Genomic DNA, 17,669 nt, shown 5'->3' with positions numbered 1-17,669 from the left:
TCCATTATTTTCAAGTAGAACAGATTTCCTTCCCCCACCCACCAACCCATCTTGCAGCTGACCTACTTTATCTTGCGGTAGATTTAATTATGGATCCCCCTAACTGCAAATATTTCTAACTTAAAGTCAAGGATCAAGAATTGAAGTGGACGTGAATGAAGAGAAACAGAGCCTAAAAAGTATTGATTTCTTAAAAGGCCACATGGTTTTAATCATGAAATGCCAATACTGGAACATCAGCGAATCTACTTTGCTTTGAATTTAAAACAGACAAGTGCTCCTTTATGGCAAGCCATGAATCCAGGGCTAAAACCTGAATATCTCTAAAAGAAAAGACATTACGTCCAAGCTTAAAACAAGGCACACCACTGCTAGCACTCGAGACCATGAAACTCAACATCAGGACTTAAAATAAATACATTTCCGATCAAATACATGGATGGAAAGGCTTTTTTGGATGCGCTGGTTTGTCTGAAATGGTTAAAATAAACTATGACGTTTGGTAAAATTCCGGTAAATATGTGAACAATAACACGCTTTACTGTTAAGATAAGACATATTTATAGATTAGTATACATTTACTCAACCTGTTCAGGTGCACGTAGACTTTTATCGTGATCAGAGATCGTTTTCATTTTCAAACTTTTCCGAGTAAGTTAGCGAACAGCTGCTGTCTAATAAACTTAAATATTCTGCCTTCATTTAAAACTACAATTATGAAACTGAAAGAAATGTGGAGGTGTAGAGAAGTGAGTTTACCAGATAACTGTGGTCGGCTCTGAATCTCTGTCCGAGGCTAACGGCTCAAAGCTACATTAACCGCGAATCTCCAACCGTCAGTCGGTGTCGGGTTGCATTGTGGGTAATGTAGTCGCCAAAGACGAACACACTAAAAACGACAATATCTCGTTAAATTCTGTATTAATTATGATACTTTTTTACGTTAAACATCGACGGAGGTTATTTTTATCCACCACAGGATTGATATTTTCCCTCGAGTGGAGGGTCTTCGGTGCTTCGCCTCCTCCGCCGCCGCCGCTGATGTCAGACGGCGGCTGGGTCATGTGAAGGTCAGCTGCGGCGGAGGTTCACGGAGAGTTCACTCGCATACATTAGGTAACACCATCGGTCGCTCTGACATAACTGGTACGAAGCAGGTTGAGTTGAGACATTCGTCAATAAAGAAGAGATAAGGAAGGAAGAAGTCCCGGGACAAACTTTGTTATGCAAAACAGCGTCCAGATCTGGATGCGTTTCAACCGCTGCCTCTCTGCTGGAGGAGGACTACAGTCCGCTGCAAACATGCAAACAATTTCTGACACTTTGTGGGAAATGCAAGTCGGTCCCTGAAGCGCACACGCTGCTTTTGATATGTTTTGCTGCTAAAACACCGTTTGCATTTAAAATTATATATATATATATTTATTTATATAAGCTGCAGAGAGAGAGAGAGCCTTGCACATGTGGACAACATCTCCAGACGGACATCGCTGAGACTGAAAACCAGATCATGTTCGATTATCTGGAATTTCAAGCTTTCGGTCCCGGAGAAATCATGGACTTCTACACCGCGTCCAGCCCTGCTTGCATGCTGCAGGAGCAGGAGCAGGAGCAGGACTTGTCAGCCTTCTTCCCGGAGCTGATGGAGGCGGACTGGCAGCAGCACCGGTGCTCGCAGTGTGAGTTGGAAAAACTGATGTGGTCTTCGTGTTGTTTGGGTGAATCTGTGGCCTCATGTCTAAGGGAAATATATCAGCTTACTATCAAAACAGAATTATGTTAAGTCAAAATAAGGAACCTCAAAAAGGGGGCATTACAAGACCCTCAACAATACTTTCTTTAATAAGTTTACTCACCAAGACTTTAACCAATAAGGCAGCAATGTGTAGCTTTTATGTAATATATTAAATATAATCGAGTATCTTACTGTTTTACATTTAGCTGTTACAGCATAATAACATTTAAAAACATTAGGGTGCACAGATAGGCAGACATGCATGAGATAAATCCACTGCATTGTTGTTAACATGTTACTTTTCCACAGCCTGGTTTCAATCAATCAATCAATCAATCAATCAGTCAATCAGGCTTTATTTGTGTGCAGCACCTTTCATACAGGGCACTGCAATTGGAACAAGATAATAACAACAGGTACTGAGGCACACGAGCTGTGACATTTATGACAATTAATTAATAAAATAAATGTAAAACAAACAGTGATATAGACCAACAACAAGAGCATGAATACAATAAAATTAATAGTTAAATAAAATAAGTAAAGGGCCATAAACCCATCTAATCAAAGTAAAAGCTGAGGAGGAGAGTGTTAAGTTTACTTTACTTTACAAAAACAAGATAATATTAAAATAAATACAAAAACTGACGTGAAACAGATAAATGTATAAACTTTAATACAGTAGATCCATTGATTAATATTAATTTGAATTAACCTGGTTTTCATTTTCTCTAAAAGCCCCGTTATTTAACATTTACAAGTCGTGTATAAACATTTAATAAGTGGTTAAATGTAGTTGTGTTTATTCATGTATTTTTTTTCAACAACAACTCATGTGGGCGCCCACAAGTAGAGGCTGGTGTATAAACACATAATGAATGATAATACAGTAGAAACACAGTTCATAGGAGAGGCCTATGCGTTATAACTCATTCATTAAATGTTTTATATCCTCTTTATAAATGCCTTATAAAGGGGGGTTAAAGTAAAGTGTCCCCTCATTCTACGAGCTCTACAGCGAGTTTTCCTCTTGCGGAAAAGGTTTTCTTTTGAACAGAAAAGGGGACACGGAGAGCAGAAAGAAGACAGGGTTACTGTATGTGAGCGAGTTTGTGACAGTGTGGTGGTCTGTGTTTGGGACGGGGTGAACGGGGCCGGTCAGTTTGGGGTCACCTCGGGTTCACCGGACGGTCACCAGCTCACCAGGTCAGAGGAGAGCCAGACTTTTTGCTGCTGGTTAAAAGCGCCAGCACAACAAATGTAAATAAATATATGTATTATATGTGATATTATTAGATTGTTTGATGTGTTTGATGTACAGAAAAGTTGTTTTTTATGTAACAAAAACTCATAACTACAGCTGTCAGATGAATGTAGCAGAGTAAGAAGGTCAGTATTTCACTTTAAAAGTATAAAGTAATATAAAATAGGACTTTATTCACGTACAATTACCTCAAAATAATATGTAAGTACATTACTTTGTTACATCCAACCACATATTGTTGCTGCTTTTACGTCTCAGGCGCCGAAACAGGGAAGAAAATCCACATAAAGCACATTTTTCTTTGACTTAATGAGAATTTTTCACCATGAAAAGATACAAATTTTATTTTATTTATACTTTTAAAATGTTCGACAGTGGGGTATACAGTAATGTCATGGTGGGACCAAAGTACATAAACAAATTACATAAATAAGTAACCTATAGCTGCAACAATTAAAGAAAATTAACCGAGAACCCTTTTGATATTGGATTAATAGCTTCAGTTATTTTTTTAAAGCAAAAATACATAAACGTTGCTGGTTCCAGCGTCTCCAATGTGAGGATTTTAAGCTTTTCTTGGTCATATTAAGAGTAAATTAAACAGTCTTTTAAGCTTCCACTGTTGTTTGGACGCTGGGAAAATGATGATATATTAAAGAATAATAGATTAATAGAGAAAATAACCAGCAGATTAATCAATAATGAAAACAAGCTGCAACAGAAGATGCTTCTACCGTATTTAGCACAACACAAAATTAGGTTGATCACAAAAAAAGAGCCCAGATCCTCGTTCCAAATAGCAATTTATACCCAAAACTAACATTTATATAACATCCATGAATATGTTCAACCACACGATGCAGCTTTTAGTTCACTTTTTGCTGCCGTTCAAACTTCCTTTCCTCCTCTTCTCGATGCATCGTCGCATACATTAAAATAAAACCACCTAAATTGGGATTTCGGGGGGGCAGCCTCGTTCCCCTCCTTCCCCCGACCAAATCACTTTCTCCCTCCCTCTCCTCCCCTCTCATCAGTCAGCTGGGCTCGTGGCATGCTCCTGCATTGTTTTGCGTTGGGAGAGCGCTCGGGCCGATGGTGGGGAGGGTGGTGGTGAAGGGGTGTCCTCGTTTGACCCGCTGATTCCAGGTTCAACCGGAGGCCACGGGTTCAAGGGGATGTAGATGAGCAATTTTTCTCATTTTGGCCCCCTTTTCAAAACCGTCTTTCTTCGTTTTCTGTCAGCGTTGGAGGAGGTGGAGGTGATCCGAGGGCCTGGCGGGGGGGAAGGCTGAGCCCCACAGATTGGAGCAATCCTCTCAAAAGTGGTTCTAAAGTGGGAGGGTTGATTGTTGGGAATGAAGGAGAGAAATTATACATTCAGCTGGAAGAAAATGGAGGTTAAAGAGGAGCTACAATAGCTGTATATATCAGAGAGAGTAAATTCTACTTCTTATTCTACCAGAAGAAGATCTCGTAGCAGCTTTATGAAACTGAACAGCCTGAGAGTTCAGCAGAGGCTTTGTAAGGACGAACACAGCTTCTCAGCTAGTAAAATGTACTTGTTTTTACTCCACTTTTCCACATACTCACTTTATCTTTGTATAAATATTTAATTTACAAGCGATTTCTGTCCGTTTAGTGACGCTTTTGACTTTACCTCCTTTGGATTAACGCTCAGCTCTTGTTCTTCAGTATGTTCTCTGAGTGAGGTTGAATGAAAATGAAGCTGTTCTTGAGCCGTATCTGTATTGTGAGGCAGCGGTAATCACACCAGGAAATTAAAATTAAGTGTTAATCCATTGGGAGCATGAATGTGCTCAGCAAAGTTCAGTGCAATCTGCGCTCATCTCGTAGATATCCTGTGTGGATATTGACATTTTGGCCTCTGAGAAAGGTCAATGGTTCATCCTCTGGGAAGCAAGCATGTGGTCAGTAAAGTTCATGACGATGTGTGTCCATGCGTCGGTGGTCTGAGAGAGTCTTGCCCTTCAGTGTAGTCTTTATATTTACCTGTGTGGAGTCATTCAACTGCACTGTGTGTCAGACGAGGTTTCTGCTTCCTCACTTAGTTTGTTGCAGCTCGCAGGTGAGTCGGGATGGGATGATATAATCGCATATCGCAAAAAAAAGCACTCCGATAAGTATTTTGTGGTGAATTTCTATTATTATTCTGTTGTAATAATGGTAAATATCCTCACACGTGACTTGAAAAAGCTGTCTATCTCGCCCATGTGCAGTACTTTATTGATTAAGAGTAGTAGGAGCTTGCACCTTTCCAAAATCCTACACCTGTCAATGTGGCTAAAGGCTCATTGAATCCCCCACAACAAAGGTTAAACAGGATTTGTGTAAATACTATCATTTTTATCTCGTTGATATATATGAATTATTTCAGCCTGGATAATCGTAACATGAAACTTTCACATGAACCGCTGCCTACAGGTGAGTCCTCAGATTTGTTGTGGTTGTAGAGTAAGCACCTGGTCCGTGTCATAAAGGTGAATTATCAGCTCAGGCTTATCTTTTGTGATTTTGCACAACCAGTCACATGTTACATAAATCATTCATAAAAGCTGAGTGCAAGAAAGGCTAAATACAAAGCTTTATCCTAAAAGCAGATACACTCCTATTTGAATCAATCCATCTCTACACAGGTTGCGTAACAGTTCGTGATGAGCATATTTTTACACTTCAGGTCTATTTTCCTCCGTTTACATATATAACTACAGTGTTTGTGTGTCAGGCTCTGAGTGCTGTCAGTCACTCAAAACTGAATACAGCGACACAGACTGACTGAAGCGTCTGTTGCTGCTAATAACGTGCTGCTTTCGCTACACAGGCTGTGTTTCATATCGATGTAAACTACCCTTTCATATACGATTAAAATAAAATAAAGATTCTGTTTTGTTTGGCACAAAATAATGGCAAAGGGGGCCTTCGTTTGTTGTTGCTGCGGACAACCAAAGATGATATAAAAATGTATAGAAGCTGCTGGTTTGCTGTTTTTGGGAGTATTTTCAGAATATTACACTTTCTTGCAGTACTTGAACAGTGAAGTGGCCCTCCTACGACGTAATGAGAATACCAGCAGTGGCCCCGAGACAGTTTGAGTTTCAAACTCCTGGTTTAAACATATCAATGACAGCATGTTACATTCTCCCTGCTGTGCTTGTTTATGAGTGTCATATTGTGTGTTTGCAGCAGTCGGAAGCCGGAGCTCCAGCTCCAGCTCGGACGACCACTTCGCCAGCCCCCCTTCCCCGCTGCCCCCTCCTCGCACTTACAAGCCCTGTTTTGTGTGTCAAGACAAGTCCTCGGGCTACCACTATGGCGTCAGCGCCTGCGAGGGCTGCAAGGTAACATGTCAAGCCTCCGTGGTCCACTTCACAGTGAGCTCCTCGCTGAAAAGAAATCACCTCTGTTACGCTCCAGTAAAGTGGACAACACAAAACCGTATTCTCTCCAAGGTTTTCTTTTCATGCGGTCAGTCATTGTGTAAATGTGTGCCGCGCTCTAAAAGAGGAAGATGTCTCATTGACTCCAAAGCTCCAAACCAAAGAAAAATAAAATAATGTATGTTTCTTTTTACAGATTGTTTTTATTGTGTTCTGTCACATTAGTCAGATATTGATTGCTGTATTTGCTCAGAGAAAACAGCAACATCACCACAGGTCCTGAACTTTGTCCTGATAGACCACGTGTGTGAAACAACATGGTGTTCAGTCAATATTACAGTGACACTGAAATCCTTCTAGACAACATCAACACACAATTTCCTCTTGTAAACAATCTGTTTTGTGTAATTTCACAGACATTTATGTTTTTGTTTTGTTTGTAGGTGTTTTAACCGTACAGTTTCTTTTGTGTTTCTAACTAAATTTAAGTTTCTGATGAAAAATCAACATTTTTAAAGGCACAAATGTTAACTTTAAATTGTAGTGTCATTGTTAAAACTGATGATTGGAATTGGTTTTAATTTTATTGACAGATTTTATACACACACACTAACAAGAAAAGACAAGTAAGTGTAACTTCTTAGTGTTTTCTGGTGTTATTAAAGGTTTCTTTACAGCAGTAATTTTCTTTATGCAAAATACATTCATACAGAATGTTTTATTGTTACATTAATCAGTTATTGATTGCTGTATTTGCACAGACAAAACACCAATATCACTATAAACTCTAACACTGTCGGAAACGATTACTGGCCGTTGACATTTAGGCAGGATTATTTTCATACTCTTAAATCATTAATATCTTCTCTTTACTCTCCCTGTTGCCTCTGCAGGGCTTCTTCCGCCGCAGCGTGCAGAAAAACATGGTGTACACCTGCCACCGAGACAGAAACTGCATCATCAACAAGATCACCAGGAACCGCTGTCAGTACTGCCGGCTCCAGAGGTGCTTCGCCGTGGGAATGTCCAGAGAATGTAAGTGACAGATTCACACACCGGAGCTCTCGTGAGGCTCATTGAACTAAAAGATCCTCCTGGAAATATGTGGGATCTGTCACAGCATTTTGTTAGAGTGCTATAATTAGATATTCACTATCCATAAGAGGATTTATCTTACTCTTAAAAAATGTGAATACCCTTAGAGGGAATTATGAGACGTTCAAGGACGGGGTAGATAGTAGCCAATGGATCACATATTGATCAGAAAGAGAGAAAGATATCAGAGGTGACTGAAAGGTCAGTGTCATAAATGTGAATTATCAGCTCAGGTTTATCTTTTGTTTTTCTAAAACCAGTCACATGTTACATAAGTGATTCATAAAAGCTGAGTGCAAGAAAGGCAGATTTAGATTATAGAAACCACGAGTGGCGGTCTAAATACAAAACTCTATCGGTCCTAAAATCAGATACACTCCTATTTGAATCAGTCCATCTCTACACAGGCTGCATAACATCTCATGAAGAGCATATTTTTACACTTCAGGTCTATTTTCCTCCGTTTACATATATAACTACAGTGTTTGTGTGTCAGGCTCTGAGTGCTGCCAGTCACTCATAACTGAATACAGTGACACAGACTGACTGAAGCGTCTGCTGCTGCTAATAACGTGCTGCTTTTGCTACACAGGCTGTGTAGACACAGTGTTGAGAAGTAGGAAAATTTCCTCAAACCACAAAGGAGAGCTTAACCCTGCAAATTAAACATTGGCGATACATCTTATGACATGGAATCCATCCCCGACCTCCTTTAACTTTATAAAGACACATTTTTTCACAGCGTTAAGGGTTAGCTCTCCTAATGTTTATATATTATATCCCTCTTCCCTTGGCCAGTTTGTTTACTGACTAAATCGCCAAATTCCAGATGAGAGAAACTCTGTTTGTTAAACACTCTCAGCATTATAAGCAGCAGTGGTTGCTTTTGACACAACACAGCGAAACAGATCACAGAACTGACAAAATATGATGCTGATAATAGATCTCCTACAAATCCCCCTCCACCCAAATGTGTTTTCACTCTTTTCCTACATGGCTTCACGCAGATTGATGTATTTGCAGTTTGACTAAGATGTTTTCACATTCATCCGCTGAAAGTGGAAAGTTTCTCTGAGCTCATTGATAATCAGATTTTAAGGGGCGAGGCCTACGAGCATGATTTGTGACATTGCAAATAGTTTTGAAGTCAAACCTGGTCCACTGTGCAACTGCGTGAAACTTGAAGCCACCACTGCACGTACACCGATAATGGCCTTTACAGAGACATCTTGTGTCCGGCTGGTAAACTTTAGATATTAACAAATCATAGATTCTGTCATTTTTAATGAGGTAGAAGGACGCACATTATTGTTCCATCAGACTGTATGTTGTAATACGTGTCTAGAGGGGATCTTTAAGAGTAAATATCATTAAATGTGACCTTTTTTGGGGGTAAAACATTACATTAAATCAAAGTGAAATGACAGATGATTTTGGGTTTCTCCACCAGAGTTATGTTCCTGTCAATGTGAAACTGCATCTAGACCAGAGAAAGACTAGTTTCATTAGATTTAATGTTTTATCATTCAGTGTAAAAGAGCTTCTGGATACAGAATAGAAGTCTTACAACCTCAGAAAGTCAAACTGATACCAACTGCATGTTCAGACAAAATCAGTGGCAGCAGTGAAAAATATTCCTTTTTTAGAGTTGAATGAAATAGATTTTTAAATGACTCACTGAGAAGGACTCTGTGAACTCCAGCAGCACTCTAGCGCCTCGATTGTGGAACAGAAACAAAGTCAAAACTGTGTGTGCAGTGACCTAGATAGCAGAGTGTGTGTTATGTGGAGGAAGCCGCGGGCATCGATAGGGCGGCAGCGAAAAGGATCCACCCATCCACATGTTCTCACTGTTGCTCCCCGACACTCAGACACACACGCACATTACATAAATACATCACATGTAGCAGACAGATGGATGCTATGTAACTGCTTCTGTTAGTGAGTAATATGATATCACTCGCGATGTTTACACAATGACGACTGGATGTAGGGCATCCACAGAGAGAGGGAGGATTGTGTGGGGGGGGTGGGGGGGCGAGGGGAGGGAAGCAGAGACGGAGGTGTTGCGTAATCCTGAGCTCCTCTGACATGTGCATAGCTGCCTGAGCCAAGTCAGTAGGACGCACTGAAACAAGTTGACACCGTTACCGAAGCGGTTATAAAAGGTTAACCTGGTTTAGGCTGCGTTAGCCGGCTTCACGTGCTCCCTGAAGTAACAGAATAATCCACACAGGTCACTGCCAGCTGCTTTCAGTGGAAACTGTTCTCTACAGCTTTATTTTTAAACGCTTTAAAAACCCCACTGTTGAAATTCCTTTTACATCCATTGTATGTTGGTGGAGGCGTTACTCTTAGTGACTGGTCTTTAAACCTCAGTAATTAAACTGCATGGAAACTCCTGTCCACAAACTGTCTACATACAGATATTTGTACTTTTGGTCTGTTGGTAAAGCCCTGATTAAAACCTCACACTGTGAGAAGTTTTTCCAAAAATAGAATATAATATTCATAGGTATGTTTTCATTAGTTTATAATCACCTAAATATAAGAATCTTTGTGTTTTCATTACTTTAGATCTATCCTTTTTAATCTACAGACACCGCAGGTCGCCTTCCATTTCGATGTAATATACAATTTAAATTCTAGAAAGAATAACTTATAAAAGTTTGTTTAGTTTCAGTTATTTCCTGTTAAACACAAGCTGTGTCACTCTTTTTCCCTCAGCAGTGAGAAACGACAGAAACCGGAGGAAGGGGAAGAAGGAAGAGGTGAAGATGACCATCATGGAGACGTACGAATTGACGGCGGAGCTCGGCTTGATAGTGGAGAAGATCTGCAGGGCTCACAGAGAGACCTTCCCCTCTCTCTGCCAGCTGGGAAAATACACCACAGTGAGTCGCGCCACGAGACCTGACTGTTAAAATAAGTTTCCTCTACAGAGAGAAAACAATCAGAAAGCAGAGAGGAAGAGATCAAAGCTGTCCTCTAAGACCAGTGGTGCATTTCATTTAGATTTTATGGAGAGAAGCTGAAGGACAACAAGAATTGTAAAGGTTATTTCCATTTTAGGGTTAGCCAATAGAAGATATAACATAAAAGGAAATGTGCATGTAAGCTGCAAAAATTGTCCCAAAACTAAATCAATTAAACACTGCTGTGTAAGGTGAGTTATTTATCTACAAAAGATACATATATGTATGTATATATATCTTTATGTAGAGTATGAGGGTGTGTTTTTCACATCATGCGTTTGTGGTTTGATTAGTCAGCAGAAGTGAGCGATGATTTGAGGTATGAGTAAAATCAGGAAATACAGGAGGAATAACAAACTGACTGACTCATTGTTCCGTTTAATAAAGAAACCTTCCTGGTTTGGGGTGTAATTAGAAAACTTGACTCATGAACACCTGTGGAAACCTAAACCTTAAATACTTTGTGCAGAGGTCGTAGTTGTTGTCAAGTTAATGTCTGTACTCTGTTACTTTGCATTTACGATGAGGTTGTGTATTTTTAATCAAATTACTATGCTTATGAGAAACGTTTTATTCGTAATGACAAGTTCTGGACTCTAGTGCCCGGCACCGAGCAGCAGACACACCTAGTAAACACAGTGCTGCAGCTTTACTCTAGCAGCTACAGTGAAGACAGATACGGTAAAATACAGGAGGTTGTGGAAAACACGGCTCCAAATAAATGCTATTGTTGCTCTATATCTGTTGTGTTAGATATTATTAGCCAATATCGGCCTCTCGCAGACATCTTGGTATCATATGGGTATCGGCGTATCTATCATTTAATGTACAACGTTATTAAAACTGTTTTTCTCTCCGGTATATAAAAGTTTTACAGCACTGATGTTTTGATATTTTTATTTATTCTTTATTTTCTCAGTGTTCATTTCTAGAATTTGTTGACAATGTATCCTATATGTTAAATTATTAACTTAAATATTCTTAAATAAAGTTACTTCCTATTTGCAGCCTTTGCATATCGGTGTGAAATCTGCCTGTTTCAGCTCAAACATTCTGTATATTTACCACCAAACCAGCAATTGTTTGCTAAAACATTCAGCATATCGACTTCGTAACGTGACAATGATGTCAATATTGTGTACAGTTTGTGGTGCTTCCCCAAATGGCAAAAAGATCAATGAATGCAGCTGAAAGTAAACATCATGGGGGCTTTTGTTGTTGTCAAAGTTAGATTATCATTGTGTGGTAAACCAGTCAGCAGCTGAAGGAAAATGATCCATTATAACACCATAAAAACATGTTTTCCTGGTTGATTATAAGTTATATTTATAACCGTATCATTATTTTATGTGGTTTTCTGAAAGACCTAAACATCTAACAGACATTCTTCATTCTTCTCTCCTGCATCCAGAACTCCAGCTCAGACCACAGGATCCAGCTGGACCTCGGGCTGTGGGACAAGTTCAGCGAGCTCGCCACCAAGTGCATCATGAAGGTGGTGGAGTTTGCCAAGCGTGTGCCTGGTTTCACCGGCCTGACCATCGCCGACCAGATCACTCTGCTCAAAACTGCCTGTCTGGACATCCTGGTGCGTCTAAAACAACTTTCTACTCTGAAAAACTTAGTGAGGAATAAGTTAGTGAGCTGTCAGTAGTTTTATTTTTTTAAAACTGGGCGGGGCTAACACTTAAACTCACACACCCAGCTCACCTACTGCGATTCATCTCACACCTTCTGTGGATCTTGACTCACGTTGTCAGCCACACTCATGCCAAAGACAAACTGACAGGCAGGCTGGCAGACAGACAGCGCCCTGAGGCAGACTGTCACATGTTTTACTCTTTTATCCTCCCTCCTTCTCCACCGTCATTCACTGCCAAGTCTGTCTGTCATCATCACCATCAGGGCCTGATCAGTCGCTCTGCTCTCTGATAGCACCAGGGGAGCGCACCACGTACGATCAAAAGCTCTGTTGCGTTTCATTTTCACTGCTTTTTATTCTGATGAAGTGTTCGGGGAGTTTTGTTTGCCAAGTTTTCCTCATCTGGTCTTTTGCCACTCTGTTAATCGTTACACTGCAGTATAAACAGTCCAGTGGGCCGTGCATGTGTTCCTGAACATTTGTATTAATGTAATTTAATCAGGGGCTGTGCAGAGCAATTAACATTAATTAAAGTGTAAATCAGCATTATGTTTAGATTGATGTTTCAGTGGCCCTGCCTGAACTGTGAAGTCTCAAATGTGATTTACAATTAGACACATTGCACATACCAAAACAGCTTCTGACAGGAAGAGGCTGACAAAGCTAAAAGTCGTGCAAGCACAGTAGACACTGCACTGCTTTGTTATTATCATGCTAACATGCTCATAATGCTCAAAACACACTGATCTTTATAGTTCTCACCATTTTACTTTAGCTAATATTTGCCTTTCTGCCTTAAACACAAATACAACAGCTGCAGCTGATGTAAATGTCATTAGTTCTGCAGGTATTTTGGTCATAAACCAAAGTACTGGAACGGGAAGTTTTAAGTTTGTGTTTTCCTTGAATTCTGATAAAAAATGAAATGTACAAGATAATGAAATGGAGAAGCACACTCGGGTACAAACATGACGTCAAAGCTTGTTTTAAAAATACATCTAGAACAAACACGGGAGGTCATTTAAATATGTTTCAGAGCTTCCCTGTGGCTTCATTGTCCCATATTATAATAATGTGTGCAATCAACCTGATACTTGTTCCATGTTTATTAAACCCTCCTCTTCCTGACTCTGCTCTTCTTCCAATCAGATCTTGAGGATTTGCACTCGCTACACTCCAGACCAGGACACCATGACCTTCTCCGACGGACTGACGCTGACTCGCACTCAGATCCACAACGCCGGATTTGGACCGCTGACAGATCAGGTGTTCACGTTTGCCGGCCAGCTGCTGCCGCTGCAGATGGACGACACAGAGAGCGGCCTCCTCAGCGCCATCTGTCTCGTCTCTGGAGGTACTGAAGCTCAGGAAAAAGTCCAACCTTACATAAACCAACTAATGAACTAACAAGTATTCCTTTAACATTATTATTCACTCCTGGAAAGGAATGGATGTTTTAACGTTTGTCTTTTCCGTCTGTCTGAGCAGACCGTCAGGACCTGGAGGAGCCGTCTAAGGTGGAGGTGCTGCAGGAGCCGCTGCTGGAGGCGCTGAAGATTTACTCCCGCAAACGGCGGCCCAGCATGCCCCTCATGTTCCCCAAGGCCCTGATGAAGATCACGGACCTGCGCAGCATCAGCGCCAAAGGTCAGAAAACACTGTGCTGCCCGATAATTCCCCATAAAGTTCATCAAATGAATGTAAAATAACTACTTGCAGAATCATTTAAGTGAGAGAAACTTAAATTAAAGCAAGATTATGTAACTTTTGACTGAAGAAAACTGAAGACTATTATCTTACAAAAGTAGTAAAACACAGTTCAGTATACTCAAGGGTCTTATTGCTACAGCCTTACTTTATTGTGGGACATTACTGAGCCCCTTGTCTGACTTTATTGTTCTTCTCCAGTCGTACTACCGTTACACTACATTTTAGCAATCACCATCATCCCGTAATTACCACTTATGACCACAATAGCTGCTGTTCAGCAAAAGTTAGATAGGATTTATTTAAAGGAAAACTCTGTTTGAGTCTTATTTTGGTAGTTTTACAGATATTATCACTATTAGCTATAATAACATTTTACTTTGGAGACCTGTGTACACGACACTGCCTGTACATTTTAAACTAACCGTATCAGCAGCTTAGTGGCAAAGACAATGAGATCAAAGACATCGACTCAGGACGTGCATAGGTTAAAAACAGTCTCCCATCAAGATAAAAAAGATGCTTTGAGAAAGAGATCAGATTATAGTTTGTTACAACTTGCCAGAATTATATAACACTGTTTCTTTCTTGGATACCTGCTCCCTTCTCTGCTGCATTTAGTGTGTAAGTCTGAGTCTAGTAGTTCTAATCCTCAGTGAAAGGTCTGTGACAGGAGGACGGTAACACATCATCTGATAACCTAATACTAACACTTCACTATCCACAGGAGCTGAGAGGGTGGTGACGCTGAAGATGGAGATCCCGGGCTCAATGCCCCCGCTGATCGAGGAGATGCTGGAGGATCTGCAGAACCTGGAGAAACACTCGGAGGAGGAGCAGAACTCCAGCACGCACACGAACCCAGCATCTCCCAGCAGCACATGAACCGACTTCTTACGCCGAAGCCGCTCAACGAACATTGGCTCCCGTCTCCCCTCCCCCAGAGAAGACACTAAACAGTATAAACTCCAGATGCAGTCCAGAGTGTCTTACCTCAGTTTGTGGTTGGAGAACTGTCAGTGCACGCTCGCTCTGTTTAAAGACAATTACGCTGATGAAAGATGAGCTAATTTCTGAGTTTGAATTCTGCTTCAAGAGGAGGACAAAAAAGAGAGAATGATGCAGTAATGTTTTAATCACAAACGTTAACCCCTCCTGGCAGACGCCTCGTAACCACTGGGAATAACTCCCCCAGCTTTTCTGCTGTATTTATACATTCATGAGATATCACATGGATTAATTTTTACCTCATTAAATAACAATGCATTTAGCATTAGTGTAGCAAAGTTAGTAAAAACAAACATATGGACTTCAATTTTTATATACTACATATACTATATACTACGTTCACTTCTCAAAGTCTACTGTTTGTACACAATTTATTGACGCCCACATGTGTAAAAAAAAAAAGCTCTGGACTAACTTTTTGAACACATTTTAGAGAATTAAGCAGATTTATCTACGCAAAAGGGAATTTATGCAAAAACTTGATGTTTTTACTCATAAAGATGAATGTTCATAACAAGCATTAACAAAGTTCAACAAACGTATATAGCTTTGGACGGGACCGTGCTAGCTGTTTCCCTCCTGTTCCAGTCTTTGTGCTAAGCTAAGCTAACCGGCTGCTGGCTCCAGCTTTATATAAAAGTGGGATAAATCTACTCCGCCAACTCTCGGCAAGAATGTGAATAACTGTTGTTGCTAAATGGTTGTCAGGGTTCAGAGTCAAACTCTTTCTTAGTGCAGAGGCGGATCTAGAGAAATATTCATGGGGTGGCAGAAATATACGCTGATTTAATCACAAACAATCAAATATGAATATTCTTCTAAAAGCTCAAAAACATGACATTATTGTGGCACATTAGTAAAGCATTGAATAGAAATATCTAACGGTGACATTAGAAATCCGTACATTCTTTCCAAATCTTCAGACAGTTCTCCAAATGCATGTCTTCTTTCATTGAACTTGTCTTAACATGTTATCCTTAAAATTAATCTAAATGAATGTGTTAAATTTGAGAGCTTTTGACACCAAACTGTGGCGTCCAGGTGGTGTCCGCCCCTCTACATCCGCCCCTCTACATCCGCCCCTGCAGCTGTGGTACATTTTGCTGGAAATCTGCTTAAGTTATTTGCAGTATCAAACATGTTTGTACACTGCAAGTGAGCCAATACACACCTTAATTCATTCACACACATCCTAAGAGTTTGAATCCCAGACGGCATTTTTCTGTATATTGTTTGAAATGGTCAGTTTTCAGTGTGAAAAGATCTTTTTTTTACCGTACTATGATGAGCTCTGTAAAGACATGTTTTCTACATAAAAACTGCATCAGTGTTTGATATCACCTTCTCACAGATATACGTACATGAATTTTACCTAAATAAAATATACTGTACTGTAGAAATAATACTAATAATAAAGAAAACAAAGACATTTAAAAAAAATAATAATGTGCAACAGGAAGAAAATGGTCAAATGTTTGATGGTTGAAACAGAAGGATGTTGTTTCAGTGTATGAAATATCAGCTGTAAGGGGCTAATCAAGCTGCCTGTGTACTGTAAAAACTCATGTGCCTATTGTAAATGTGCCAAAATCCTCCATATCATTGATCAACCAGGACCAGAGCACATTTCTTATCATTTTCGTTGATCTATTAAAGTCTTGTGTACTGGATTTCACTTTGCTGTCTCGTGTTTCCACTGAAGCTGCCGGCTTTTATCAGTCCTGAGTCGACGCAGCGGAGTATGTTTCATGTGGAGGAGCTGTGAGGTTGTTTGAGGTCAGTTCATCTTCTCTCAAAAAGCGGGTTCGTACTGCCCCTTGTGGTTTCTGTGAGGAACTGCACTGCAGCACAGTTAATCCACTGAGTTTATCTGTTCAGTGGTACATAAACTCCACATTTATAGAAGAAATATGGCTGTTTTAATGGTTTTTCACATATTTATCTAAAATGTCATCAGTAAGGTAGTTTCTGCTGCCAAATGAGCAAAAGTAGGACAGATAATAACACATATGTAGATTATTTATGTGCACAGACATTAAAAAATGTGTAAATAGCAGATAATAAACAGCATTTTGATTCTGACTGACCAGCTTCTTGGAATTGAAACTCTCTTTGCAGTTGAACCTCCGTCACTACCAGAGGGGTAAATCACATTTACTCAAGTACTGTAATCCATTTCTAAAATACTTGTAGTATTTACATTTTATTTTACTCCAGCTACACTTAATCTTTTACTGACAGCTGTTACTTTTCATATTAAAATATTACATAAGTAACATAAGTGATGATTTACTTTACAGCCTAAAAGTTACTGTGTAATTATTTAATGTGTACAGGGCATCAGTAAAATACATATTGGTCACCTTTATGTACTGTAGGTACAAGGGAAGAAGAGAAAAGGTTATAAACATTATCATTAAGTGGGATCTAGAAATAAATTCCACTTTAAGTATTTTTTAAAGGTGTGAATGAGTATCTATGTGATGTCTTCAGGGTACAGTAGTTTTACTTTTTTATTATTATTATTATTATTATTACTGTGTAACAAGGCAGGACCAATAGGGCTCTGTTACCCCCTTGTTGTCCGCACCAGTAGATATCCAGAGTGTATTTCCATGTATGATAATAATAATAATAATAATACATTTTATTTGTAAAGCACTTTTCATAAAAGAATCTCAAAGTGCTACAGAAACCAAGAAACACAATAACAAAAAACACTAAGGGCAATAACACATTAAAATTAGCAACCAATAATAATACAAGTGATAAAATACATTAAGAAAAAACAAAAAAATCTAAGGACAACTTAAGAACGCCTGCCTGAACAAGAAAGTTTTTCCCTTTT

At 39.7% G+C, this 17,669-nt stretch overlaps 1 protein-coding gene and 1 long non-coding RNA gene across 4 annotated transcripts; one reads left to right on the top strand and one right to left on the bottom strand.

Annotated features, from left to right (window-relative positions):
* The first annotated feature begins 1,082 nt into the window (after positions 1-1,082).
* On the top strand, positions 1,083-16,491 carry LOC127367503 (retinoic acid receptor beta-like). 3 transcript variants are annotated; one of them, XM_051407394.1, is made up of 8 exons: positions 1,083-1,679; positions 6,201-6,355; positions 7,288-7,429; positions 10,220-10,383; positions 11,876-12,052; positions 13,256-13,460; positions 13,595-13,753; positions 14,541-16,491. In XM_051407394.1, exons 1-8 carry the CDS (start codon positions 1,511-1,513, stop codon positions 14,696-14,698), a joined length of 1,329 nt encoding a protein of 442 aa, XP_051263354.1. In that variant the 5' UTR covers positions 1,083-1,510; the 3' UTR covers positions 14,699-16,491. The 3 variants fall into 3 exon arrangements, with proteins under 3 accessions (XP_051263354.1, XP_051263353.1, XP_051263352.1); XM_051407393.1 differs by having other exon boundaries at positions 1,086-1,679; positions 6,204-6,355; positions 10,217-10,383; XM_051407392.1 differs by having other exon boundaries at positions 1,087-1,679; positions 10,217-10,383.
* On the bottom strand, positions 3,326-9,424 carry LOC127367504 (uncharacterized). Its single transcript, XR_007885496.1, has 2 exons — positions 9,168-9,424; positions 3,326-4,327 (listed from the first exon to the last, which is right to left on the bottom strand). It is a non-coding gene; the product is annotated as an uncharacterized LOC127367504 (long non-coding RNA).
* Positions 16,492-17,669: the final 1,178 nt, after the last annotated feature.

This window comes from Dicentrarchus labrax, unplaced genomic scaffold (genome assembly GCF_905237075.1).
Source record: "Dicentrarchus labrax unplaced genomic scaffold, dlabrax2021, whole genome shotgun sequence".
In the NCBI taxonomy this organism is placed as follows: Eukaryota; Metazoa; Chordata; class Actinopteri; family Moronidae; genus Dicentrarchus; species Dicentrarchus labrax.
The sequence above is the reverse complement of the archived record's forward strand: the minus strand, read 5'-3'. Positions and strand labels throughout refer to the sequence as shown.

What these genes read in the sequence shown, in the direction of transcription:
- LOC127367503 (XM_051407392.1), top strand. Translation starts at nt 1,511, where the DNA reads ATGTTCGATTATCTGGAATTTCAAGCTTTCGGTCCCGGAGAAATCATG. An exon ending in CGTGGGAATGTCCAGAGAAT is followed by an intron (nt 7,430 to 10,216) that starts GTAAGTGACAGA and finishes TTTTTCCCTCAG; the next exon opens with CAGTGAGAAACGACAGAAAC. An exon ending in CATCTGTCTCGTCTCTGGAG is followed by an intron (nt 13,461 to 13,594) that starts GTACTGAAGCTC and finishes CTGTCTGAGCAG; the next exon opens with ACCGTCAGGACCTGGAGGAG.